Raw genomic sequence first — 25,628 nt, forward strand, 5'->3', positions numbered from 1 at the left:
TGAGACTCTTATGTCCAATTAGCTATGAAAAGGCCAGAAGTAGAACTGTAGCTCTAGTAAAATACTAACCTTGAGCACAAAAGTCCAGGGACAGTCCCCCAGGCCCTGAGTTCAAGCTCCAGGATAGACACCCCCAGAAAAATCTCATGATTCTCAATGTCAGCCTCAGCCAGAGCCCACCAGAGGGCGAGAGCAATACTTGTGCCAACCACACAGGGCAACACCCAAGCCAGAGGAAGGGAAGCTGAGCTGGGCTAGCTATGGAGGATGAAAGACTGGCCAGGCCCTCCGTCATACCAACCCCACCCCTGTCTCTCCCTATAGAGGCTGACTCAGCCTGTCCTAGACCCAGAACCTTCCTTTGCTAGACCCTGAGGCCTTTGTCTGTAGTCATGAGGCCTGATGGGGGTGGGGACAGTTGATAAAAGGCACCAAGGCAGCATCTACACTCTTTTCAAAACTGCTGCTCACATGCAATCCAGGACACAGCCCCTAGCTCACGCCCTACCCTTCTCCCTTGGTGGGGCCCTGCGAGATGCTGGGTTCCGGGTGCCTGTCATTAAGATGGGTACGGGTTGGGAGGGCCTGCAGAAGACCCTGAAAGAAGTTGCCTACATCCTCCTCTGTTGCTGGTGTATCAAGGAACTGTTGGACTAATGGCAGCAGAGAACTGTCTCCTCTCTGCCCTGGCATCATGGCTGGGCTCATTCAGGTGGGCATAGGGCAAACGAGGTATGGCTGCAGCCTCTGTGGCAGAGCTCGCTCTCAGCTTTCTGTTCTCTCTTCTGTAGCCCCAGCAGGACGTCTTGGGCCAGCTGTGATCTGCCAAGAATGGGCCACGAACAAGAGAAAAGTGGAGTGTGCATCCTGCTTTGAGTTGTGCCATCTGTCAAATCTGCCTCATCTCTGAAACTGTTTCCAGTCCCTACTTTTGATGGACCTCTGGTGGACAGGAGCCTGGCCTGCTGGCTAGGACCCCAGTTAAGACCGCAGCAGGACCTGGCACTTCTCCAAGCTTGGCACAGTGAGCCCACTAACCCAGATGGTTGATTTTACCATGGCATTAGTACCAGTAATAGGTTTCCCTTTAGGATCACTGTTTGAGAATCACTGAACTGTACTTATAATAAATAGGTACTGAGGCCAAAATTTCTAAATGTCTAAAGGGGAATGAGGAAACGTCGGCACTGAAAGGGTCTTTGAACCAGAGCACAGACCAAAGAGGGAAGGAGCTTGTTGGGGTGGGGGTGGGGGGCAGGAGGGATAAGATTGAAAAACCAGGTTTCCTTATTCACTAGTACCTGAGTTTGGAGGGTGGAGGACAGGAGAAAGGCCAGTTCTTCCCAACCTGTGTTCAGGAAAGGTGCTAAGCTTCTGGGTTGAGTGAGTCAGGGAAGGGGTCTTCTGTAAGGCTCAGAATATTAGGATGAAGGGCTGGGAAGGTGGCTCAGTGGTAGAGTGCTTGCCTTGCATGCATGAGGCCCTGGGTTCGATTCCTCAGCACCACATAAGCAAAACGAAAAAAGCTGGAAGTGGCACTGTGGCTCAAGTGGTAGAGCACTAGCCTTGAGCTGAAGAGCTGAGGGACAGCGCCCATGCCCAGAGTTCAGGCCCCACGACCGGACCCCCCAAAAAAAAAAAAAAGAATATTAGGATGAAGATTCAAAGGACTCAGTTCTTCCCCAAATAAGGGAGCTCTAGTGAGCTTCCAGCTTCTGAGTCGCTTGGGGAAATCACTGAGCTATTCCAGAAGGCCCTGTGAGCTACAAAGAGATCTCAATTCACACACAAAACTGTAAGAGAAAGGCAGGTGCTGATGGCTCAAACCTTAATCCTAGCTACTCAGGGACTGAGATCTGATGATCTCAGTTCAAAACAAGCCCAAACAACTAAGTCTGTGAAACTCTTATCTCCAATTAACCACAAAAAGCCACAAGTAGAACTCAAGTGGTAGAGCGCTAGCCTTGAGCACAAAAGTTCAGGGACAGCAGGGTGCCAGTGGCTCACACCTGTAATCCTAGCTACTCAGAAGGCTGAGAACTGAGGATCATAGTTCAAAGCCAGCCCTGGCAGGAGTTGCTGAAGTGGTAGAGTGCTTGACTCGAGCTGAAGAGAGCTCAGGGATAGCGCCCAGGGGCAGCAAAGTTCAAGCCAGGACTGGTACATGCACACATATTCTCTCTCTCTCTCTCTCTCTCTCTCTCTCTCTCTCTCTCTCTCTCTCTCTCTCTCTCTCACATACACATACAAAGCTATAAGAGAAAAGTACTTATGTGCTCACACAAGTCCCTCAAGTTTATCACAGTGATGTTCTATTAGGACACAAACAGTCTGGTTTCCCCTTGGCAGCCACCAATCCATGCTTTTCCTGAATCACTCCCATATGTATTGACATACTCACCAATTATAGGGTTTAGTCAGCATTTCTCCAGGATCATCATCATCAACCTCTTACAGCCCAGCTATTTCCCATCTTCCTTTTTCACCTCAGGTACTCACCTGGAGATAGGGGATAGGCTCTCTCTCTCTCTCTCTCTCTCTCTCTCTCTCTCTCTCTCTCTCTCTCTCTCTCTCTCTCTCTCTCTCTCTCTCTCTCTCTCTCTCTCTCTCTCTCTCTCTCTCTCTCTCTCTCTCTCTCTCTCTCTCTCTCATCAGTCATGAGGCTTGAACTCTGGCCCTGAGCACTATCCCTCAGCTCTTCAGCTCAAGGTGAGCACTCTACCGCTTGAGCCACAGCACCACTTCCGGTTTTCTGGTGGTTTATTGAAGATAAGAGTCTCATGGACTTTTCTGCCCAGACTGGTTTTGAACTATGATCCTCAGATCTCAGCCTCCTTAGTAGCTAGGATTACAGCCGTGAGCCACTGGCACCTGGCTTAGAACCCCTTTCTTTCCCTTCCTGGAATCAGCTCTTCTTTAGCCTTTTCCTTAGTTAACTCCTTTTTCTCTGGGATTTGTTGTTGTTGTTGTTAATTGTAAAAGAAAAGCCTACAGTAAACAACTATAAAAGAAAAAAGTTTCAGCTGGGAATGTGGCTCAGTGGTAGAATGCTTGCCTGTCATGCATGAAGTCCTGGGTTCGATTCCTCAGTACCACATATTCAGAAAGATCTGGAAGTGGGCTGTGGCTCAAGTGGTAGAGAGCTAGCCTTGAGCAAGAGAAGCTCAAGGATGGTGCCCAGGCCCTGAATTCAAGCCCCAGGACTGACAAAAAAAGAAAGAAAAAAGTTTCTTATACCTATCTCTCAACTCCTCCAGCTTTCCTCCCTGGAGGGAACCGTGGTTACATACTTCTTAGAGAGCTTTCCAGAGGTCTTTCCAAAGACTGCATCTTCATTCGTTCAACAAATATTATTGCTGGGGGTGTGGATCAAGTGGAACAGTGCCTGCCTAGCAAACGAGGCCCTGGGTTCAATCCCCAGCACCACAAAACAAACAAAAGAAAAACCTCAATAAACAAATATCATTGAGTGTCTACTATTTGCCAGTCTGGGTACTTTTTATATAGTGGTATGTGAACAAAATCAATCCCTGTACTTATACAGCTTGCATTCTAGTAGTTGGGAAGTCTATATAAATAAAAGTATATAAAGAGGTGATCAATTAGATACTATTAAAAAAAAAAGAAAAATGTTGAACTGGGGGTAAATGTGGGGCAGTTTATGGTCCTAAGTTAGATTTGAACTTTTTTGCAGAGTGAAATGAGGAAACATTACAGTGTTGAACATAAACTCATTATGTGTGGGGGTGGGAGAGAGGGCTGGGGCTTGAACTCAGGGCCTACGCACTGTCCCTGAGCTTCTTTTGCTCAAGGCTAGCACTCTACCACTTGAGCTACCGATCTACTCTGGCTTTTTTTTTTTTTTTTTGGTAGTTTAGTGGAGATAAGAGTCTCACAGGTTGAGCACTCGTGGTTCACACCTGTAACCCTAGCTACTCAGGAGGTTAAGACCTGAGGATTTCCAGCCCTGGCAGGAAAGGTTCATGAGATTCCAACCAGTCACCAAACAGCAGAAGTGGAACTACAACTCAAGTGGTAGAGTACTGGACTTGAATGGAAAATGCTAAGGGACAGAGTCAAGCCCCAGCCCCAGCACACACACACAAAAAGTGGCTAGATCTTGGGTCCTTATTCTTCATAGTTGGTTAGCATGCTCTGCACATTGCTCTCTTTTTATCCTTTCATATTCTTTGTATAGGATACTACAGGTACCACAGCAGTATATACAAAGCTTGTCCATCTTTGGTAGTGAGGGCGGTGGACAAAGGAGAGTCAGAGTCTTAATAAGTAGTTGAGGCTGGGCTGGGGATGTGGCTTAGTGGTAGAGTGCTTGCCTAACATGCATGAAGCTCTGGGGTTGAGTCCTCAGTACCACATCAACCGGAAAAGCAGGAGTGGTGCTGTGGCTCAAGTGGTAGAGTGCTAGCATTAAGCAAAAGCATCCAGGGAGAGTGCCTAGGCCCTGAGTTCAAGCCCCAGGACAGGCAAAAAATAAATAAGTAGCCAAGGCTAGCCTCAAATTCCAAACACTAGACACTCTTGCCACTACCTCCTGAGATTACAGATGTATGCTCTTGTTCTTTTCTTATGGCAGCCTAGTACTTGAACTCCATATTGTTTCTTAGCCCTGGCCTTATTTATCAGTGTGTCCATTTAGACTTCTACAACAGGCAGGACAACCTAGTTCCTGCAAAGCCCTCCCTCTTGCTGGGAGAAAGGTAAGATCCTGAGACATAGCCGGGCACCAGTGGCTCACGCCTGTAATCCTAGCTATTCAGGAGGCTGAGATCTGAGGATCGAGGTTCAAAGCCAGCCCGGGCATGAAAGTCCATGAGACTCTTATCTCCAATATACCACTAGAAAACTGGAAGTGGTGTTGTGGCTCAAGTGGCAGAGCGCTCCCCTTGAGCTGAAGAGTGCAGGGACAGTTTCCAAGCCCAGAGTTCAAGCCCCATGACCGACCCCCCCCCAAAAAAAAGATCCTAACATGTGACAGAGAGAGGTTAGTGGTGGGGGCTGTCAAGAGAATTCACCTCTCCCTCTGACTCTGGGGCTTCTCCCAGAGTCTCTTCCTAATAGCCTGCACCTTGGCTAGCTCCAGACCTTTCCAGTCTCAGCCCTGGCTTCTTGCCTTCTCTTCCTTTCTTAGGTCCCCACTCCCACTAAGCTTGGTGAGATGGAATCTAGAGTCTCAGGTCTGGGCACAAGGTTTTTGCAGGGGTGGTGATGTCTGACAAAGACAACTGGGGAAGTAGTATGTAGAAGAAGGCAGATTCTAGGGTTATGGTAGGGAGCTGGAGGAAGAAGAGTAAAAGAAAGCTGGAGGGAAAACTGCCAGCAGCCCAAGGAATCTGCGAGAGCTGAAAAGAGCCTTGATAGTGGAAATACTGGGGAGGATGGGGAAAATAGCACACACACACACACACACACACACACACACACACACACACACACACACACACACACACACACACACACACACACACACACACACACACACACACACACACACACACACACACACACACACACACACACACACACACACAAAGCCAGGTGCTGGTGGCTCATACCTGTAATCCTAGTTACTCAGAAGGCTGAGATCTGAGGATCACAGTTCAAAGCTAGCATGGGCAGCAAAGTCTGTAAGACTCTTATCTCCAATTAACCAAAAGAAAACTGGAAGTGGAGCTGTGGCTCAAAGTGGTAGAACACTACCAGAACCTGAGTTCGAGCCCCATAACTACCAAAAAACAAAAACAAAACTATACACCATTTGAGAGTTCTTTGCATGGTATAGAATGCTTTGAGTTTCACAAAAGTCTACCTCAAATATAACCAGGACAAAATAATTACCCCATGTTTAAGTGAAGGAAACAAGAACAGAGAGGTGAAGTAATTCATCCAAGGTCAAGTGCACAACACTCTGCAGGACAGCATTCACTTAGTGAACCAGGATTTTTAGATCTTAAGTTTAGGACTAATCAGGCTGGTGGCACACACCTGTAGCTCCAGTTATCTGGAGGGCTGAGGTGGGTCACTAGAGCCCTAGAAGGCTAAATAGTGAGCTCTCTCTCTCTCTCTCTCTCTCTCTCTCTCTCTCTCTCTCTCTCTCTCTCTCTCTCTCTCTCTCTCTCTCTCTCTCTCTCTTTCTCTCTCTCTCTCTATATATATATATACATACATACATACATACATATCACAATTATTGGGGCTTCTTTTCATTAAGTGGACTTCCTCTTCTGAACTGAGCTGGTGTTGGTGTTCTTGGAGGCAGAGCCAGACAAGGCAAGAATGGAAGGTACACCCCTCATCCCCCACCCTATCCCAACCCACAAACAGCACATGTTTCCTACCTCAACCTTAGGCCCCCTTGATTTTGGGCTTCTTGAGTTATTTGGGGGTTGCCTAATCTACCCAGTGCCAGGAGATCTTCATGGCTCATAGCTCCCCATACCTCCATAAAAGAAAAAGAAATGCTAGAGTTTTCTTACAATGTCCTCTCCCAAATAGAGAAACTCGGGTTTTGAGCTTGTAAACTATCATCTCAGGAACACATGTAGGGTGTATAAGGAAGTAGGGTGAGGAACTCACACAGGGGTGGGGTGTTTAGGGAAGCAGGTTGTTAATATAGGAGGGGAGGGTAAGCCCCCCACACTTACTCCTAAGCTCCCCAAGGCCCTCTATTGTAACTACAGGTAGTAAGATGGGAAGAGTTGAAATGGAGTTGACAAAACCAACCAGCTGGAAAGTGGCTCCCAAGTACAACAGCAAGAGGCTTGCTATCCAGATTGTCCTGCAGATTACATCGGATAGGGAACCCTAGGTCACATGGCGAGTCAAGTGGGGAGGTGCTACTGTGAAAGAAGGCTGAGGGCTCAATAATACTTGGAATGGAGGTACCATGTTTTCCCAGCAACACAAAGAACCAGGAAAGGAAAAAGGGTATGTGGCAAGCGCACACGCTTGAGCTCAAGGCCTGAGTTCTATCCCTTAGCTTTCTCCACTCAAAGCAAGGTGCTCTACCTCTAGTTAATTGCAGTTAAGAGTTTCATGGACTTTCCTCCCAGGGCTGGCTTCGAACCCGCGATCCTCAGATCTCAGCCTCCTGAGTAGCTGCGATGAAATTACAGCCCACCACAGGCAACTCAGGGGTTCTTATTTGCATTTCATTTACATGTGCGTTATTCCCCCAGATACGAGAAGCCCCCCGCCGCTGTCTTAGTGGTTCTGAGACTCCCGGCTTCCTGAGTCTCAGAATGCACCCATTCCCCCTGCCACTCATTACCTTTCCAACGTTTGCCTTAAGCCCTTTACCTACCGGTCTTCCAGGCCGCGGCGCTAACCCGCGGGCAAAAGCCGGTTTCAGGAGCTGGGGGGCCTGCGCCGCCTGGCGGCTGGCCGGAGAGAGGCTGCGCGCAGAGCGGTTCTGTCTCGCCGGCTCTGGGACGTGGAGTTTTGGAAAATGTTCCCCGGAGCTTCCTGAAGCTAAATTTACTTCCCCCGGCCCTGGGGGGCGCAGAGATCCCGGCGGCGATAGCGCTGCGCTGCTCGGCAGCCGGCTCCTACCCAGAGGCCCGGAATAGGCGCAGAGTTATAAATAGTGCTGCCCGCAGGTGTGGGGGGAGTCGGCGCGAGGGGGGGTACCCCTGGCAGCCACGGTCCCTTCAGGTGGGTTGGGCGGTCGCGGTGGAGGATCTGGGGGGCGGCGGGCGGGGGGCCTGCGGTCTGAGCGCCCCCAGCGGTTTCCTGGGTGGCGGGTTTTTCGAGGCAAGCGGAGGCTGTCGGGGGCTGAGTGGCAGCGGGGAAGAGGTGGGCGCCTGGCGCGGGCTGACGCTCGGCTTTCAGCTGGGTCCCCACATTCCGAAACAAGCCCCCAGATCCCACTCTTTCGGAACCCCGCCCAGGCAAAACCTAGCCTCTGTAGCCACCAGATGCCCTCTTTCCCCCCCAGGCTCTGCAAACATCTTAACTTCTCAGCTGCTACCATTTGGAACACGTGGCCCAACCTAGCCCGGCACCGGGCCCACCGGTCTGAGGCGCAGTCCCCAACCCAAGGTATAGACATAATCCTCCCAGCGGGGGCTTTCACCCTTCTCAGGACAATTTGCCCTCCTCTGGCTAAGTGCCCTACATAGTAAGATCTAGAGGGTCACCTGAAGATTTAAGTCTGAACGTGCGGAGCTGGGATAGTCCCCTATTCCGAGGGGGCGGGGGTGGGGGAGAGCGGCTGCAGGCTCCACACGTGCTCTTCGGTTCCTAGTTCTAGTCTTGGGGTTCCACGGGAGCTAGTCAGTGTTTGTTGATCGCCTGTCTCAGGGGTTGGCGCGATAAAGGCCGCAGGAATTTCAAGTCCCCCCCCCCCCACAAATCCGAGGAAGGAGCTATTATTTATGTGTGTGTGTGTGTGAGAGAGAGAGAGAGAGAGAGAGAGTGAGAGAGAGAGAGAGAGAGAGAAAGAGAGAGAGGGAGGGAAGGAGGGAGAGGTGCCACTGAGGAACTAACAGTAGGTTCCAGGATTGCTGGCACCGGAATGGGGAGTGGCAATCCAGCCGCAGAAAGATCCGGGTAGTGACCAGCCCGACCCGACCCCAGGGATGGGGGCGGGGCGGGCAGATCTGATCCCGTTGGTCCCTAAGGGCCGGTGTGTACGCACCCGCTCTAGATTGCCTCCCGAGGCCCTGGGACCACTTTTTTTTACCCCACCTCCAATCCTTTCCTCGGCCGGACCCTCGTTCCCGAAGCTCCCCCCTCTCCATTTCAGTGGTGCATTTGGCACTGCCGCCTTGTCCTAGGCACGGCCTCTTCCCTGGCCCGCGCGACCCCGACGGCTGTAGGGAAAAATCCTGGCCGAGACCCCACCCGTTCCCGGCCCTCCGTGCAGGGAATGAGTCCGGAGGGGCCAACGAGAAAACCCGGAGCAGTGATCATCCTTGGGACCCAAGGGGTACAGGGGTGATAGGAAAACCAGGAGTGGATTCCTCGAGGCGGAGCGCCCCACGTTACTACTTATCCTCTCCTTTCTGTAGCCCCCCTAATTCTCCAGTGAGATAATGTCTGGGGTGGGGGGCTGTTTGGCTTGGCCTGGGCCGTCAGGGGCGCCTCACACTTTCCGCCCCTGGCTGGGGCGCAGGGCAGCGGCCCCGAGGCTGAGTCACGGCCGGGGGGGGGGGGCAGAGGGAAGGACCCAACTCCGCCCCTCCCCCTGCGCGGGGATCCCGGGTCAGCCCGGGTGAGGGCCAGGGCCCCCCTGGCGCCGCCCATTGTGGTCCAACAGGTTGAGCTGGTGTCCCGCGGAGCCACCTGCTGGAAAGGGAGGGAGGCCTGCTGCAGAGGGGGTGGGGAAGGGAGAGCGAGTCCGACCCGGTTCGGCCTGGCCGGCTGCTGCGAGACCGAACCTAGCCCGAGGGAGCCGGATTTGATTCCGTTTGACACCAGTGGGAGGGGCCCATAGGGGTAGAAGCACCGCAGGCCCAGTTGGAAACATCCCTCGCCCGCTACCTTTCTCGGTTACTGGGGGCACTGAAGTATTTTACCGGCCCCCTCCAGATCCACAAATACAAACAATCCTAAGACAGCCAGGGCACCTTCGCCATCGGCGTCGGAGCAAATCCACGTCAGAACGTTCCTCCTTCGGGAGACTCAGTTTCTCCACTAGAAACCGGCGGGATGGAGGCGGAGAGCCGAAGCTTGAGCACACCTCCCCCTCTCCGACCTGGCCCCTCCCCTCCGACAATGCCAAGGCCGCAGCGGGCACGGACTGGAGCGCAGAGGCTGCTTGCCCTGGGCGCCGTTCCCTCCCCGCAGGGCGCCATCACGCGTGGGGAGGGACACTGGGTGCTCGCAACCTCAACTCCCCCACTCCCTCTGAGGGGGTGGGGTGGGGCGTAGGGGCTGGAGCCGAAGGCCTAGAGGCCCGCCAGCTCCTCCCTCCAGGGGCCCTTGACCTGATTATAGCCCCTCATGGGACCCCAGCCCTCAACACACCAGGTGTTCACCCCTACTCAGTCTATCCTTATGCCTTCGTATATTTCCCTCCCGAGATGCTGACCCCATAAAAGCCCCTCTTGGAAGAGAGGGAGCCCCAGAGGGGCTGCTCCATTCCTAGGGCCGCAGCGGACACTGCCCTTCCCCCTCCCCTTCAGGTTTCAGGCCAGCCCCTCTGCTCCGCCCCCTCACTGGATGAACGCTAAGGCGGGACCCGTTTAGGATGAACGGGTGCTCCGGCCAATAAGCTGCTAGGGCGGTGCGGGGCGGGGGCGGAGCGGAGCAGCGACAGAGGGCTGGACAGAGACGGGGGCGGGGCTCTAGTTAAGGTGGACCGAGAGAGATAGGGGCTGGAAAGGAGAGAGGTAGAGGGAGAAGGGACCGCGGCAGGTGAAGGAATACAGAGAAAAGGAAAGAGGGGAAAAGAGGAGGGTGAGAAAGACTCGGAAAGCAAAATAAGAGCTTGGAGGAAGGGGGCAAAAAAGGAAGGAGGGACGTGTCTGCGCCCTGCAGGGACTGGCTGGACTAAGGGGTTGAAGTTTATGTCCTTATTGGGCGGAGGGAGGGGGGGCCGGGGGGGGCCGGGTGAAAAACCAGGAAGTGACAGAGGGTGTTGCTAAGGGTGTGGGGGGGAGTTTGGGGGGTGGCAGGGGGCGGGGGGAGGGAGGGGAGGGATGGGGGGGAAAGCCAGCGGGAGGACAGGTGAGACAGCAGGACAGGTGAGGCGGGCCCTGAGGGGGGGGCGGGTGGGAGCCAGGTGAATGTACGGCTCTCGGCTGCCGAGGGGGGGCGGGCAACAGGAGGAGGCAGAGGGCGGCGGAGGAGGAGCCCCCCAGCAGCGAGCGGCGAGCGACTGACCGCGGCCTTCTGACCAGGACCGGAGCAGGGCCCCAAGCCCCCGGGCCTGGCGGGGGACGCGCTTCTTCCCACACCCTGCGCCTCAACGGCTCCAGCCAGCGGACCTGACGGCCGAGAGGTTAGTGCTCCCCACTTTTGTCTCCTTGCTTGGGGTCCACTAGACCCGAGACGACTGCAGTGTCCTTCAGTCCGTCCTGTGCGTGGGACCCCCCAATACCCTCACATGCAGACCAGATTCCCAGCAGTCCCCTTCCCGGTATTTTCCCGGGTACTTGAAATGGGTTTTAACTGGAAGGTAGAAGGAAGTGCCCCCTCCCCAGCTCTGGGCGGAGGGTCCCCAGAAACTTTGCACTACTCTTAAGACCAAACTGAGTGACGGCTACGGGATGGAGAGGTGAGGCGGCGCTGAGTGTTCCCCAAGTCTTTTTTGAGACTTTAAGGGGAGACCCCAGACCCGACCGAATTAAGGGAATGGAAACGCTGACGGACTCTAACTAGGACAAGGCGCCCCCCCCCATGCCCCCTGGCGCGGCGGGTTGGACCCCGGCCAGTTGCGGGGGGGGGGGCACCGGAGGAGCCGCGGCTTGGGGGAAAGTTACCGGCTGGACGATTCGGTTTCTTGCGCTTCCCGAGCCGCGCACTCACTCCTGCGGTAGTGGGGCTCCGCAGCCAGCTCGGAACCACCTCCGGCGACCCTCTCCCTCCCGACCCTCCGTCACACTCCCTGCCTTCGGGCTGCAGTCCCGCCGCCACCTTTTCCAAGCCCGATCTGGCCCGTGGAACCTCGGAGCGAGGGTGGGTGACTGGGAAGAATTCTCCTACCTAGCTTCCCGTCTCCCCACGGGCGCGGGCGCACCTGCCCCTTCCCTAACTGGGGGTCGCCACTATGTGGTGGGACCTAATGTGCGTCGCTTGCTGGGGGTTGCCATTCAAAGGGGCGGGGGGCGCTGCTTTCAATTTCCAGCTGTCTCTCCCCTCCTCCCACCCCACCCCAAGTAAGAGAGCGACGTGTCCCGGTCAGAGCGGGGGGGGGGGGGCGGGAGTGGGGGGGGTAGCGTGGGCAGCGGGTTGTGCCCGGACACGTGCCTGCCCAGGCGCCCCGGCCCTGCTAGTGTTTGGAGAGAGGGCGGGTCTCCTGCCCCCCGCCCCGTACAACCCCCATGTATCAAAGGGCGGCTGAGACGTGGTGAGACCTCGGGGCGCCCTGGGGGGGTGGGGGGGAGGCGGGGAGCCTGGGTCCGGAGCAGGGGAGGGGCAGAGGCGCCGGTGCTAGCTGACCCACAGGAAACGAGCGCTGCTGACCTAGTTTGGGACACCGGAAGTGGGTGCTGGGGAGAGGGGGAGACCAGCAGGCTGTCCTGGCTTCCGGGCCAGGTGGAGGGCGTTCTTGAATTGACCCCCGCCCGAAGGCCTCAGAGACCCCTAACTGCAGCTGAGAATGGAAATGAGTCAGCACAGCTATTCCCGCTTCCCCCAACTTATTCCTGGAGGAAGGAGGCATTTATCAGGGGCAGGGGTAACCAAATTGGGCAGTGAGGGGTTAAACCAGATGGGAACTCTCTGTTCCTTAAGGGAGTGCTGGGGGGGGGCGGGGAGAGCCAAGGCCTGGAGGATTATGGGGTGGCCTCCTTGTGCCCCAAACACACCAACTGGTTTGGTCACCCCTGTACCCTCCTGGCACTGTTGACAGAGCTGGCATGGAGTGGGCATCAGATTGGGAGAAGATATCAGGCCTAAGGAGTGATGTGCAGGCTGGAGAAGAACATATTATAACTAGGTTTGGGTGGTAGTTAGTTCTTAGTGGTAACTGGGGAGAAGGGCAGGGGGCTCCCCCTGGAGCAGCTGATGAAATAAGAAGAAATCTCTGCCAGTGCCTCCTGTCCCTGGCCCCCGGGACCCTGGCCTCCCCCAGAGTGCCTCTGTTACATGGTTGCTGTGGGCACGAGGCTGCCTACTGGCACCCCCAGACACTGCCCTCTCCCTTGGGTACCACACCCCCAGACTTGGCACGGGGGTCAGGAAAGGGTTAATACCTCCAGAAAGGGGCTCTTGGGAAGAAAGTAGGCAGTGCCCACTAGGCTCAGGTATCAAGGAGACAGGCCTGCTCTAATGGGGCCCTCTCATCCCTGTCCAGCCCTGACCAATATGGACCCTGTATCTCAGAGACAGGTGCTGACTTATTTCTCCTTCTCCATGGTGCCCCTTGGCACCCAGGGCCCCCAGCTCCTCCTTGGCTTAGTGCCCGCCCTGGGAGGGCGCGGCGGGCAGCGGGGGCTGGGCTAACAATGCACCATCGGGCCCTTTGTGTGCCTGCACTTGGCACCCTGGGGAAGGGTGGGGGAGGGGGACCCAGCAGGCATGGGGGGGCGGAGCGCCTCTGGGGTGGGGACAGTAAAGGCTAGGGGAGAGATTCAGAGAATGAAAGCAGGTGGGGAGGAAAGGGAAGTAGGTCAGATAGGGTACTAGCCCCCCATTCCAAGCCAAGACTAAGAGAACCAGTCTCTGTTCTAGGTGGCATCATGCTGGTATTTGCGGTCCAGCCTAGGACTGGACATTTGGGATGATAAGTCACTACCCAAGGGACTGCTTAGTTGGAGGAGGCTTGGCTCGGTACTGCCCACTTCTTGATGGCTGAGAGACCCAGTTCTCCTGGCCAAAGGCCAAGGCTCCAAGATGGGGAGTAAATGGGCTCCAGGCAGGGCACTGCCCTCTGATAGAGAAGCCTTTGGGCCTGCTTAGGAGCTTCCTGCCTTCAGCCTGCTTGGCTCCCTGACCTTCCTCAGAGTTAAGTCTGCCCTGCCACCAGGCCTTGGGGCCTATGCCTGTTTGGGCCAAGGGCTCTAAAGGAGGGTGGGGGAGGAAGGTGGGGACAGGCAGACGGATAGGACCCTGGCATGGGGTGTGCCCGCTCTGGCCTCTTCCCCCTCCTTCTGCTGAGTAAACTCGTGAGTAAACTTGACGTTTTGCCCGGACAGTTTGAAGTTGCCTCGCTGCTCTCTTCCCCCCCCGCCCCCCAGTCCTGCCAACACACAAGTGGCCAGCTGCCAAGGCGGGCCTGGGGGACTAGGGGGAAGGGGATAGAGATACTGTCATCTAGCATTGAGGGATTGGGTAGCAAGAAAGACCCTGTAAGCAACCAGGTTCATATCTTGCCAGGAGTTTTGTATAGGTTTGTTAGCATCTGTTACAGAGCCTTGGGAAGCCCAGAAAAAGTGTCCTCAGAGGAAATCTTGTCTACTCCCGACCCTCATCTCTGCTAGAGAAAGATATCCAGCTGCCACTGCCCCCCTGAGATGTAATTTTTAATGTTCACAGGCTGCCTGGCCTAGAGGAAAAGCTACCTTTAGTAGATTCCTCAGGGACATCAGAGAAGAATCTTCTGATTCTTGTCCCAAAGTCTGAGATAGATGGTAGCTAGGTGGCCTTGGAATCTTAGTTCTCTTTTCCTGAAGCCTCCCAGCTACAAGCCTGCTCCTTTGTTGATCTCATACCTTGACCTAACCTCATATATGCTTCAATGGGGCTTACCAGAAGGCCTGGCCCTAGTCTGCCCCCAACCCTTCCTTTACTTTCTAGCTTTCCCAGAACTCAGTTAGCCTTCAGAGCTTCCCAGCTAGCAAATAACTGTGCCAGATTCAGGGGTGGAGGATACCATGTGAAAAAGAGGATGGATGGCAGGCGGATGAAGCCAGGGACCCCCACGAATATATCTATTTGCTGCCAATGAGCATCACTAAGTCCTCTTATGCCTCCTCCAGCCAGGGTGACAGGGGGAAATGCCTTCCCAGTCCCTACCAGTCCTCAGAGTGGGGCTCCCCCAAGCCCTTGCTTTCGACCTCATGTCTCTGGCTTCAGTTTCCTTCCTGTTTCCACCCCCCCCCCAGCTCCTCCCCACCCATATGCCCCTTTCAACAGACATCCTCTCCTTCCTTCCTCCCCCACCCCCCTTTGCCTGGAGCAGGGGTCCTCTCTCCCCAACTTGGGCCTATATAGTCTCTTATCTTCCCTTCAGAGACAGCCCCCTTGGAGATTTGTGACCAAGTCCTCTGCCCTCCCCACCCTACCAACTAGGCTCCAAGGAAGTAGAGAACCCAAGCCTTCTCAAGGGAACTACAACTCCCAAGGTACACATGAAGCAATTGTGGTGTACACTGGGAGTTGTAGTCCTTGAGCTTTCAAGTTGTCTGAGTCTGGAAGAATCTCTGGATAAGGTAAAAGACAGGACTGGGATAGACTACAACATGGGTACCCTGTGTGTTCCTCCCACTTTGTTCTTGTCATTCCGTGTCCATGTGACAGACACTATCTACCCATGATTAACAGCCAGTCAGCTCCCCTAACATGCCACCCATCCTCACCTTAGAGCCCCACCCCAGAGATGCCCACACCCTGCTCTGCTGCCCTTGGCAAGAGTGGAATGAGGGGCCCCATGAACTCTTTTCCTGCCCCCTGCCCTCCAGGCTGGTTCCCTCCCTTTATGGGGATCAAAGGGCAGGGAGCAGCCCCACCCCACTCCCTCACAGGCTGCAGGCCCTAGACTACACTCTTAGGCATTGCAAGGACTTTGGTGCCCAAGCATTTGCTTGGGTGGAGGGAATGCCAAGAGGCCAGCACCTGGTGGCAGAAGAGACACTGGCCCCCACCCTGAGACATGGAGCCTTTGGCAATTGATTATGGGTTGTCCAGAACATTCCAGGCTCTCCCAGTGTAGGCACTGACCTGACCATTCCACTACTTCTTAAGGAGGTGGCCGAAGAACAGGGTCTTGGCCTTTATCTGTAGGGCCTAGGGCCCTTGAGCCTGTCTGCCTGGCACTAAGGCTCAGGGGTAACCCTCCCCCACCCCAGGCCCATAGTTGGCATAGGGTGCTGGGAGCAGGGGGGTAGGAGAGAGAAGGGCAGGACTGCCAGCATCCTGGTGGGTAGGTGCCAACCAGGCCGGGAGCTGGTGAGGGGCAGCAGGCCAGCGGCATTGAGCCAGCAGCTGTTGGGGGAAAAGAGGAGGGGGTACTTTAGGGGGCATTTCTGTGGTTCCCCCCCAGTCTAGCAGGACTTGGGATGGCCTAGTATTTAGAGGCTACCAAAGTACCCTTTGCTGGGAATAAGGGACCCCGGGAGTTATTTAAGTGAAACTTTGTGGCTCAGAGCCCTCCTGAGTTGCCCCTCGGGCCCAGGCGGGTCCCACCCAACCGGCCAGGGTGGCAGCAGCTTGCGCAAGGGGTGGGGCTAGGCGCTTCCCAGCAGATGCCCCCTCCTAGCTCCTTCCTCTTTCGGTGCCTGCAGCTCCCCCCATCTGTCTACCCCACTCAGGCCAGCTCTGTCCCCCTGGCCACTGGGGGCTGGCATGAGTGCTGCCCCCTGGCCTGGTTGGCAGGGGCTGGCGCCGGGTGAGGAACTGTGGTATGTGAGTGGGTTTGGGGTGAGGCTATGGGGAGGGCGGGGTGCCGCCTTGCCCAGCCCCTGAGGGCCCCAGCCCAGTACAGGGTGGAGAGAAATCGGACAGTTCCCAGGGGGTAGACAAGGGGCCTAGTGGGGTCTGTAGAGCCTCTTTGTGGTCCTCTAATCCCACATGCCCTAAGGGGCTGGGACCTGGGCACCTGTCACGCCTGGCATTGACTGTCCAGGGTTCCCCTCCTCCCTCTTTGGCCACTGCTGCCATCTGTCCCCGCCCCTTACTTCTTCCTTCTCATGGTCCCACCTCCAGCAACCTCTCCCATTGCTCCTCCTCACCTCTGTCCTCCTGTACTCCCAGCTCCTACCTTTCCTACCCCTCACCTTTTTCCCCTTTTAGGACTGAGTAAGGACAGGCGGGGGTGGGGACAACTGGGGCTTTGGGCACCACAGGCAAAGACTCCGGGCCCTCTCCCACACTGCCAGCCCTTCAGTAACCCCTCCCTCCAGGCTAGGGGGGGCAGCACCCAGAGGGTTAAGGCTCTAGGGGGGAGGGGCTGGGCCAGGTCGTGGGCGGCCCCTTTGAAGGAGGTAGCTGGAGCGGGGAACAGCTACCCTACCTCAGCCCCCAGCCTGGCCCTCCCCCCACCCTTCCCAACGTGCTGCCCCCAGGGGCCAGGAGGAGTTGCGGCAAGGCCCCTCAGCGTTCAGGTGAGTAGGCTCTGCTCTGGCTCCCGAGGTCAGGCCCCAGGGGAGGCTCCGAGGCCTAGAATTGGCCAAGGGTCAGGGAAGGACTGAAAAACAGGCTAGGAAGAAGGGTGCCCAGATTTCGCTGGAGTCTTTAGGGAACTGAGGATCGGAAGAGCTGGAGTGTGGGGAGGCCTCCGAGTCTAAGGGACGCAAGAGGACCAGGAGAGGCAGAAGAAGGGGCCTACAGGAGCAGAGTGATTGCTGGGCCAGGCCAGGAGGTTGGACAGGCTGGCAGAGAGCCGGGCTCTGGGGATCGGGCTGGGGTGTCCTCTGGGGCTGGGGGGCTCAGGTTTCTGCTGGCGACTTGGCGGGTGTGGGGTTACCAGCCGGCTCGGTTACCCAGCCCAACCGGAGACACTAGGCTGGGGGGAGGGGGGCACAGGGTAGACCCTGGCACCTTGTGCTGTCTCCTAAGGCCCTAAGGGGAGCTAGCACCGCCCAGGCAGACCCTGCTGAGAGCCTTGATGACCAGGATCTGCCCAAGTGGACAGTTGCCTGGTCCAGGGTGGGCCCTCTCCTGGGAAAGTCCAGTAGCTCCAGGACTGGAAACTCTGACAGGCAGAGAGGTACCGGTTGTCTCCCTCACCCCACATCCGCTCTCACTGAACACTCCCCTCCACCACTTATTCTCAACTGGCTCCCAAATTTTAGTCCCTTGTTTTATCTGAAGAGCAGATTTGGGTGTCCTAAACCTAGTCATCTCATGGCCAAAGGCCTTGGAGGGCAGGCCCTGGGCTTTGATTGTATTCCTGTACTCCCTCAACCCCACATTTACCTAGGGAGAAGACAAGATTGCTTGGAGCAGAGGCAAGTGGAGAACATGGGGATAGCTTGAGTGAAAAGAGATAGGAACCGAGAAATGAGTGTTGGCCATGGTTCCTAGTAGGAGGCCTAAGTAAGGATAGGTATGGTTGATGAGCATGGTAAGGGCTGATGAAGTAAAGCAAGGAATAAATCTTAGAGAGGACAAGGGTCAGAGAAGTAGGAAGGGGACAGAAAGAGGAGTCTTTAAGAGAAAGGCCAAGAGTAAGGGGTGGCTGGATGGTCAGGAGGTACACAAAGGTGGCAAGGATGAGGACACCCATTCCATCTTCCGCCATCTTTTAACTCCCTCCTATTCTTCTTGATGTAAGGGGTTAGTGGGGTAGAGCTGGTGTCATGCAAAGAAAATGTAGTAGTACCCTGAGGTCTCCCTCAGGGGCCCCCATGCCAGGATTGCAGGATTGAGGGGTAAAGCTTAACCCCCACAACACCGGGAAGCAGCCAACTCCCCTTGCCTCCTTCCCCCTTCGTGGCTTGCGGTCTTTCTTCCCCGCCTCGGCCCCCAGGAAGTGTGAGTGCTGGGGGTGGTGAGGTTAGGAGGAGGGGGGAAGCGTCACTTGGGGGATGGGGAAGGCATGCCGAAGCCTGGAGGGGCAGGGGGAGTTCCGCAGGTTGTCTTGGGCATCCCTGGGCAGAGGACCATTTCTTCAGACCTTGCCTTCAAATTTCTCCCTTCCAGTCCTCCAGTGACATGTGGCTCAGCCCCTTCACTCTGTCTTCCCAACTGGGCCTGACAGGGGTGGCCTCTGAGCCTAGAGGCCCTTGGAAAGGGTCTGGTAACATGGGAATAAGGATTCCTGGGTCCCTGAGGACTTTGTACTTGCTATCAAATCTGTATCCCCCCCCCCCCCAACCCCTGGTATAGCTACAGGCCAAAAGCCCTGTCTTCATGCAAACTTCACTCCTAAAAAAACAGGAAGAGAACCTGAGGCGTGGGGTGGGGGGGGACGCAAAGGAGAAAGAAGTAAGGGGGAGGGGTGGCACTAGGAGTATTGGGAAGGGCCTCAGGCCTCTCCATCACCCCTGGCAGGAAGATATCACAGCCTGGTCCTCGTCCTCCTGCACCCCAACCTGCTGCCCCAAGTGAAGCCTGGCCAGGCCCCTCTCAGGCTTCCTGGCAGAGCCTGGGGAGAGGGGGGGCTCCATGCGCTTGTGTCTCAGGCCCATATCTATTTTCTCCGCCGTTAATCCTGGTTCCGCCTGCTGCCCCCCACACTAAGCCTCAGTCCCCTAATCCCCAGGGTGGGGAGAAGGGGGGCCAGCTTTACTCAGCTGCCCCATTCAGGGCCTCCTATCCCTGCCCTTCAGCTGGCTCAAGCCAGCAGTGTTGGCCTTGGTGCCCCCCAGCCCTGCATTGGACAGTGCCTGAGGTCAGCACCTGGAAAGAGTTCAGTCTCCTTTCTCTTTTCAGCTGGTACCCTCTATCTTTTGATTTCTTAGTGGTGGACACCTCCTGACAAGTGTCCTCAGACACTGAGGGACAGGTTATGGAAGCTCTCACCTTTGCTTCCTCCTACCTTTCTTACCCTCAAGTCTTCCCCCAACCAAAGATGGGGCAGGCTTGACACAAGGCCCAGTTTCAAGAGAGCTGCCCACTGGCTTGGCCGGTCTAGCAGGCCTGACAATGAGGGGAGCCTGGGGGGGTGGCAGGAAAGAGGGGAGCACTGGGGTGGGGCCCCCAGTTCTTTCCCCCACTAGGCAGACAGATCTTGCCTGGTTCCTTGGCAGAGTTGCCCCCCCTAACCAACATACACACCCATGCCCACAAGGTCTTAGCAAGAGGGGGCATGCCAAGTTGGGTGGGGATGGGCCGCCTTCATGGGGCGTTGGGGGACTTGGCCCTCCGGGATATAGAGGTGGGAAGAATGCCCATGGTGGGGTGGGCACCCTGGTAACAGTGCCCCACCCTGGCAGAAAGAAGGGGAAGGCTTCTACCCCGCCTACCCCTCCCAAATGATGGTGCTAGGAGTGCCCCCTTGGCCTGGTTGGCACCATTATAGTTCCAGGTGGCACCTCTGCTGACATTGGTGCCAGAGCCCTGGGTAAGGGCTGAGGGAGTTCCCCAGAAGCTGGAAAGTCAAATGAACACCTGTCCTCCCCAAGTGTGTCCTCTCGGCCTCTCCTCCTTCCTTGCTACCTCTTGACGATGGGCATTGGATTTGGACCTAAGGGGTTAAACACCCACCCTACCCAAGCCCTGTGTAAGTTGGTTGTGAACCAGCTCAAGCCTGTGACCTGACAGCATGGTCAGCCAATCAGCATCCCCTGCCACACTAAGTTGCCATGGAGACTGGCCCTGGGGTTGGAGAAAAGAGGCGGGCTTAGCAGCTGGAATGGTGGGGTGGGTAGGGGAGAAGGGAGAGAGTGAGCCACGTGCCTGCCAGGCCTAGCTCTCTGCCAATGGACAGAGAGGACAGCCCCACCCATCCCTCTTAGGAGGGAAGGATCCTTTTGGGCTCAGGAGGGTGCCCACTGCTTCTTACACCACAGCTACTGCCACCTTTGCGAACTCACCTGGGTTTTGTTTGTTTCTAAGTCTTAGGTCCATTTGTTACTTGTACCATGGGCACAGTGAAAAGAACCAAAGGGGATAGGGATAGATGTGGCCTGGAGACTTGAAGGAACAAGTGATTGAAGGATACCTAGGCGTGACTTAGGAGCAAAGACAGACTGTGAGTGCTGCTCACTCAAGGCTTTCTCACAGGAGCCCTGGCATTGCGGTAAAGGTAGTGAGCAGGGAGACGGACAGACAATGCAGTTCCTGTGTCCTAAAGAGGAAATTTGTAGCCCTTGACTTCCCCACCTCCCCCGCCCCCCAGGAAAAAAAATCAAAACACACTTTCCCCATCAGTGGCCAGAGCTGATCAGCTAATCAGACAGGACCCTGACAGAATGTCCTAGAGACTTATCCTAAGGATCATCTAGGCTAGCCTTTAATATTACACATGAGGAACAGGCCTCCTCAGGAAAGGAAGTGACTTGTCCAAGGTCAGGTAGCTCCTTAGTAACTGGCTCCCTGGGGGTGATTTGAAGGAGGATGGCGGCGGCCATCTCTATATAGAATCTGCCTCCAAGCTACACCTAGGCTACACCACTGACTGAGCCCCTACTGTGTGTGACATGGTGGCACACCTGAGCTCTTTTATCCCTGGTTACCACCCCAAGGGTCAGCTGGCATTATCCCATATTGTAGACGAGGAAAGAATCTGGGAGATAAAATCATTTGTTTAAGATCATGGAAACTCAAACTGGAGCCTGGCTAACTCCAGAGTCCAGCTCTCCCAGGGCCCCAAAACTATCTCCAGTTGCTCCAGACCCACAAAATGTCAGGGCTGAGCCCTTGGTGCTTCCACTCCCACCCCCACCTTGAACTGCTGAGGAAAGTAAAAAGAGAAATGACTTGTCCAATGTTACACAGCAAGGTAGCAGCAGAGCCAGAATCTGAAGCCCTGCTTCTAGGCCAGACTCATGTCAACCTCTGCCCTACCCCCACCCCCTTACTCCCACTCCTTCTGGCCACTGACTGGGCCTTGAGTAACATTAAGGGAATGGGGGGGCCTTCCTAGAATGGGGAGCAGTGGTATGGTAACTGAGAGTGGGACTGGCAGTGGGGGAGGGGGCGAGGGCGATGCTTATCTGTGCGGGGCAGGAAGTACCCGCGCCAGTGACACCCCAGCAAAGGGTGGCTGCTCCCTCACCCTTGGAGGAGGGGAGGATGTATGTGTGTGTGTGGGGGAGACCTGGGAGTTGTTTATCCTCTAGAAGGGGGATCTGGGAGGGGGCATGAACTTTGGGTGGCAAGGGGAGCAGCCCAAGGAGAAAGACCATGATCATCTCTTGTTTGCAGTGTATTACAGTATATTAACCTACCTGCTTTTTTATAGCAAGAACCTGGTCATGCCTGGCCTCCAGCAGACCTTGTCCAATGTCAATCTGAACTCTCTTGTTGGCTTCCCACCTGAGCTAGAAGGCAACTCCATCTATCACAAACTGATCCACTTTTCAGAGGACTAAGGCCAGATATAGCCACCAGAGTTTTTCAGCCAATTTTCCCAGAAGCCTAAACCAGGACCCTGGCATCCTACCTGCTAACCCAGTGCTTCTTCTGAAGAGATGGGGATTTGAGGCAGAAGAAGTACATAGATCTCTGGGAAAGAACAGAAAGGCAGGACTCCTGAGGCCGAATAGTACAATGATGAAGGATGTAGACACAGGACTCACAGCTTAGTGTAGAGCCCCACACTGCACTTTTCTTGGAAAGTTACTTCACAAATTCAAACCTTAGTCTCCTAGTGTATAACAGGCATGATAATCACCTCTTAGAGGGGTTTGGAGATTAAATCAGTATAAAACACTTAGAAGAGTGTTTAGCATGTAGCCACCCCTCAGTAAGTGTTGACCAATGTTGGTACCCCTTCCCAAACCCCCTTGCTAGGCCAAACACTCTTAACTACCTGTCTACTTGACTGCAGGAGAAGATGGGGAGTCCTGAGGATGATCTGATTGGAATCCCATTCCCAGACCACAGCAGTGAGCTCCTGAGCTGCCTCAATGAGCAACGCCAGCTGGGCCACCTATGTGACCTCACCATCCGGACGCAGGGCCTTGAGTACCGCACCCACAGGGCTGTGCTGGCTGCTTGTAGCCACTACTTCAAGAAGCTGTTCACTGAGGGCGGTGGTGGGACTGTCACAGGGGCTGGGGGGGGTGGGACAGCCGCTGGAGCCGCCGGGGCTGGTGTATGTGAGCTGGACTTTGTAGGGCCAGAAGCACTGGGGGCCCTGCTTGAATTTGCCTATACAGCCACGCTGACCACCAGCAGCGCCAACATGCCGGCTGTGCTCCAGGCTGCCCGGCTGTTGGAGATCCCATGTGTCATCGCTGCCTGCATGGAGATCCTGCAAGGCAGTGGGCTAGAAGCTCCCAGCCCTGATGAAGATGACTGTGAGCGAGCCCGACAGTACCTGGAGGCTTTTGCCACCGCCACCGCCACCGCCACTGCCACCGCCACCGCCTCAGGAGTTCCCAATGGTGGAGATAGCCCACCACAGATGCCCCTCCCACCACCACCACCACCACCACCACCTCGGCCTGTTGTCCGCCGCAGTCGCAAGCCCCGAAAAGCTTTCCTGCAGACCAGGGGGGCTCGGGCAAACCACCAGGTACCTGAAGTGCCCATAGTGCCCACCAATCCCTTGGCCTTCGAGGAAGAAGAGGTGGTGGGCAGAGTGGGCAGCAGCGGGGGCAGTGGACTGGGGGACAGTTACAGCCCTCCCACAGGAACTGCTTCACCTACTGAGGGGTCCCTGAGCTATGAGCCCTTTGAGGGTGAGGAAGAAGAGGAAGAGCTGGCATATCCCTCAGCCTATGGGCTAGCACAGGGCAGTGGACCCCCACTGTCCCCAGAGGAGCTGGGCTCAGATGAGGATGCTATTGATCCAGACCTGATGGCCTACCTAAGTTCACTGCACCAGGACGCCCTGGCACCAGGCCTGGATGGCCAAGACAAGCTGGTGCGTAAACGTCGTTCCCAGATGCCCCAGGAGTGCCCAGTCTGCCATAAAATAATCCACGGGGCAGGCAAACTGCCACGCCACATGAGGACCCATACGGGTGAAAAGCCCTTTGCCTGTGAGGTCTGCGGTGTGCGTTTCACCAGGTGAGCATCAAGGGAAGAAAAGGCCTGCCACAGGCCGGCGGGGTGAGGTACAGGATCTGAGTGGAGGAACATGGTTCTAGAAGGGCTAGCACAGGTGTGGGTTTCTGGAATGTGAAGAGAGATCAAGAGAAATAAGGGAATGAGCCAGGCACTGGTGGCTCACACATGTGATCCTAGTTACTCAAGAGACTGAGATCTGAGGATCACAGTTCAAAGCCAGCCCAGGCAGGAAAGTCCCTGAGACTCTTATCTCCAATGCACCACCAGAAAACCGGAAGTGGTGCTGTGACTCAAGTGGTAGAGGGCTAGCCTTGAGTTGAAGAGCTGAGACACAGTACCCACGCCCAGAGTTCAAGCCCCACAACTGACAAAAAAAGAAAGAAAAAGAAGGGAATGAAGCCCTAGGTTCAATTCCTCAATACCATGTAAACAAAAAGCTGGAAGTGGCTCAATAGTAGAGTACCAGCCTTGAGCAAAAGCAGCTCAGGAACAGTGCCCAGGTCCTGAGTTCAAGCCCCAGGAGTGGCAGAGAGAGAGAGAGAGAGAGAGAGAGAGAGAGAGAGAGAGAGAGAATATGTAGGGGGTGGTCGTGAAGGAGCTGGTCAAAAAGGCTTCAGGCGGAGGAGTGGCTAGTAGCAAATTAAGCTGGGGGGGGGGTAAGTGAGGCAGTGAGAGGTGAGTGGGATGTGGCCAGGGAGCCTGACCAGAATGCACCAGAGATCCTATCCTGAACATCTCCCTTGTCCCCTTCGTGCCCACTCATGTGCCAGGAACGACAAGCTGAAGATCCACATGCGAAAGCACACAGGAGAGCGCCCCTACTCGTGTCCACACTGCCCAGCTCGTTTCCTGCACAGCTACGACCTCAAGAACCACATGCACCTGCACACGGGGGACCGGCCCTATGAGTGCCACCTGTGCCACAAGGCTTTCGCCAAGGAGGACCACCTGCAGCGCCACCTCAAGGGCCAGAACTGCCTGGAGGTTCGCACCCGAAGGCGCCGCAAGGACGATGCACCACCTCACTACCCACCGCCCTCTACAGCCACCCCATCCCCTGCTGGCCTCGACCTCTCCAATGGCCACCTGGACACTTTCCGCCTCTCTCTGGCTCGATTCTGGGAGCAATCAGCCCCCACAGGGCCCCCCGTGTCTACCCCTGGACCCCCTGATGAGGAGGAGGAAGAGGGGACACCCACCACACCCCAGGCTGAAGGTGCCATGGAGTCCTCTTAAAGAGGGTCGAGTGGCCAGGCTGGAGCAGCACAAGGCCGGGGACACCCATGCCAAGCAATGGGAACGTGGACAGGCAGAGCTGGGATGGGGGTGGGGGGCACTGGGACTTGCTGACATCAGTCAGTCCCTTCTCCCCAGAGCCCTCTTTCCAATTCAGAGCGGAGGCTTTGCAGCACAGGTGCTCCCCCAGATATTATGTATATATTTACAACTCTATTGTAAAGCTGGGGTCCCTGTCCCCAGCTACTCCTGGGGAGTAGAAGCAATAATGTATTTGATTAGTGGGGTCCCACTTCGGCTATGCGGGTTTCTAGGGGTCTGGGGCTTGGGACCAAAGCCTTGCCCCACTCCCATGCCCCTCCTGGGGTTTTGGCGGTGTCAGGGGGTGAAGGACTGCCCCTCCCTTCCGAGACCCCTCCTTCCTGGTTTCTGTTCCCTTTTCCTGACAGTGAATTATGCAAAGGGGGGGGGGTGGCAAAGGAAGGGTAGGTGGGGGGGAAGAAAGGTAAAAACTTGAAAGACTGGGGGGACTGGGCCTGTAAGGACGGAGCCATCCCAGTCCCCCTCCGCCCTGCTCCAGCGCTGAGTCATGGGGTCCTGGAGAAGAAGGGGGCGGGGTGGCCTGATTGGCTCGCCCGCCCCTGGGGGCAGCGGGGAGGGCCCGCCCAGCTAAGGGAGCCTCCCCTCTCCTCCCCTCCCTGCTCCTCCCCTCCCATTCCCTCCCCTCCCGCGTCCCCAGGCAGGGAATGTCTTGTTCCCGCCGCTCCCTCCCCAGGGCCAGAGGGCAGGGCGGGCTGGGGCTGCGTCTTACCCTCTCCTCGTCTCCTCCTCCCCGCCCAGGTGCGAGCCGGAGCCACCGCCACCACTGCCGCCCCTGACTCACGCCGCCCCCGGGCTGGCGGGCGCTGGGTGTGGGACGGGGTGAG

The 25,628-nt window shown here is 56.0% G+C and overlaps 2 protein-coding genes across 4 annotated transcripts; both read left to right on the top strand.

Annotated features, from left to right (window-relative positions):
* Positions 1 to 471: 471 nt before the first annotated feature.
* Positions 472 to 657, top strand: LOC138821621 (lens epithelial cell protein LEP503-like). Its single transcript, XM_070014054.1, has one exon. The coding sequence runs from the start codon at positions 472 to 474 to the stop codon at positions 655 to 657; it is 186 nt and encodes a 61-aa protein (XP_069870155.1).
* A 9,998-nt stretch (positions 658 to 10,655) lies between these two features.
* On the top strand, positions 10,656 to 25,184 carry LOC138821479 (zinc finger and BTB domain-containing protein 7B). 3 transcript variants are annotated; one of them, XM_070013745.1, is made up of 4 exons: positions 10,656 to 10,706; positions 10,863 to 10,963; positions 22,280 to 23,466; positions 24,237 to 25,184. In XM_070013745.1, the coding sequence occupies exons 3-4, from the start codon at positions 22,286 to 22,288 to the stop codon at positions 24,700 to 24,702; spliced, it is 1,647 nt and encodes a 548-aa protein (XP_069869846.1). In that variant the 5' UTR covers positions 10,656 to 10,706; positions 10,863 to 10,963; positions 22,280 to 22,285; the 3' UTR covers positions 24,703 to 25,184. The 3 variants fall into 3 exon arrangements, with proteins under 3 accessions (XP_069869846.1, XP_069869847.1, XP_069869848.1); XM_070013746.1 differs by lacking the exon at positions 10,863 to 10,963 and having other exon boundaries at positions 10,688 to 10,706; XM_070013747.1 differs by lacking the exons at positions 10,656 to 10,706; positions 10,863 to 10,963 and adding an exon at positions 18,295 to 18,318.
* The last annotated feature ends 444 nt before the right edge of the window (positions 25,185 to 25,628 follow it).

This window comes from Dipodomys merriami, unplaced genomic scaffold (assembly GCF_024711535.1).
Source record: "Dipodomys merriami isolate MVZ:Mamm:240054 unplaced genomic scaffold, mDipMer1.0.p SCAF_92, whole genome shotgun sequence".
Taxonomy (NCBI): Eukaryota; Metazoa; Chordata; class Mammalia; order Rodentia; family Heteromyidae; genus Dipodomys; species Dipodomys merriami.

Bases quoted from the DNA above. Each gene is read 5' to 3' on its own strand.
- LOC138821621 (XM_070014054.1), top strand. From the start codon at position 472: ATGCAATCCAGGACACAGCCCCTAGCTCACGCCCTACCCTTCTCCCTT.
- LOC138821479 (XM_070013745.1), top strand. From the start codon at position 22,286: ATGGGGAGTCCTGAGGATGATCTGATTGGAATCCCATTCCCAGACCAC. The intron at 23,467-24,236 runs GTGAGCATCAAG...CTCATGTGCCAG, and splicing joins TGCGGTGTGCGTTTCACCAG to GAACGACAAGCTGAAGATCC.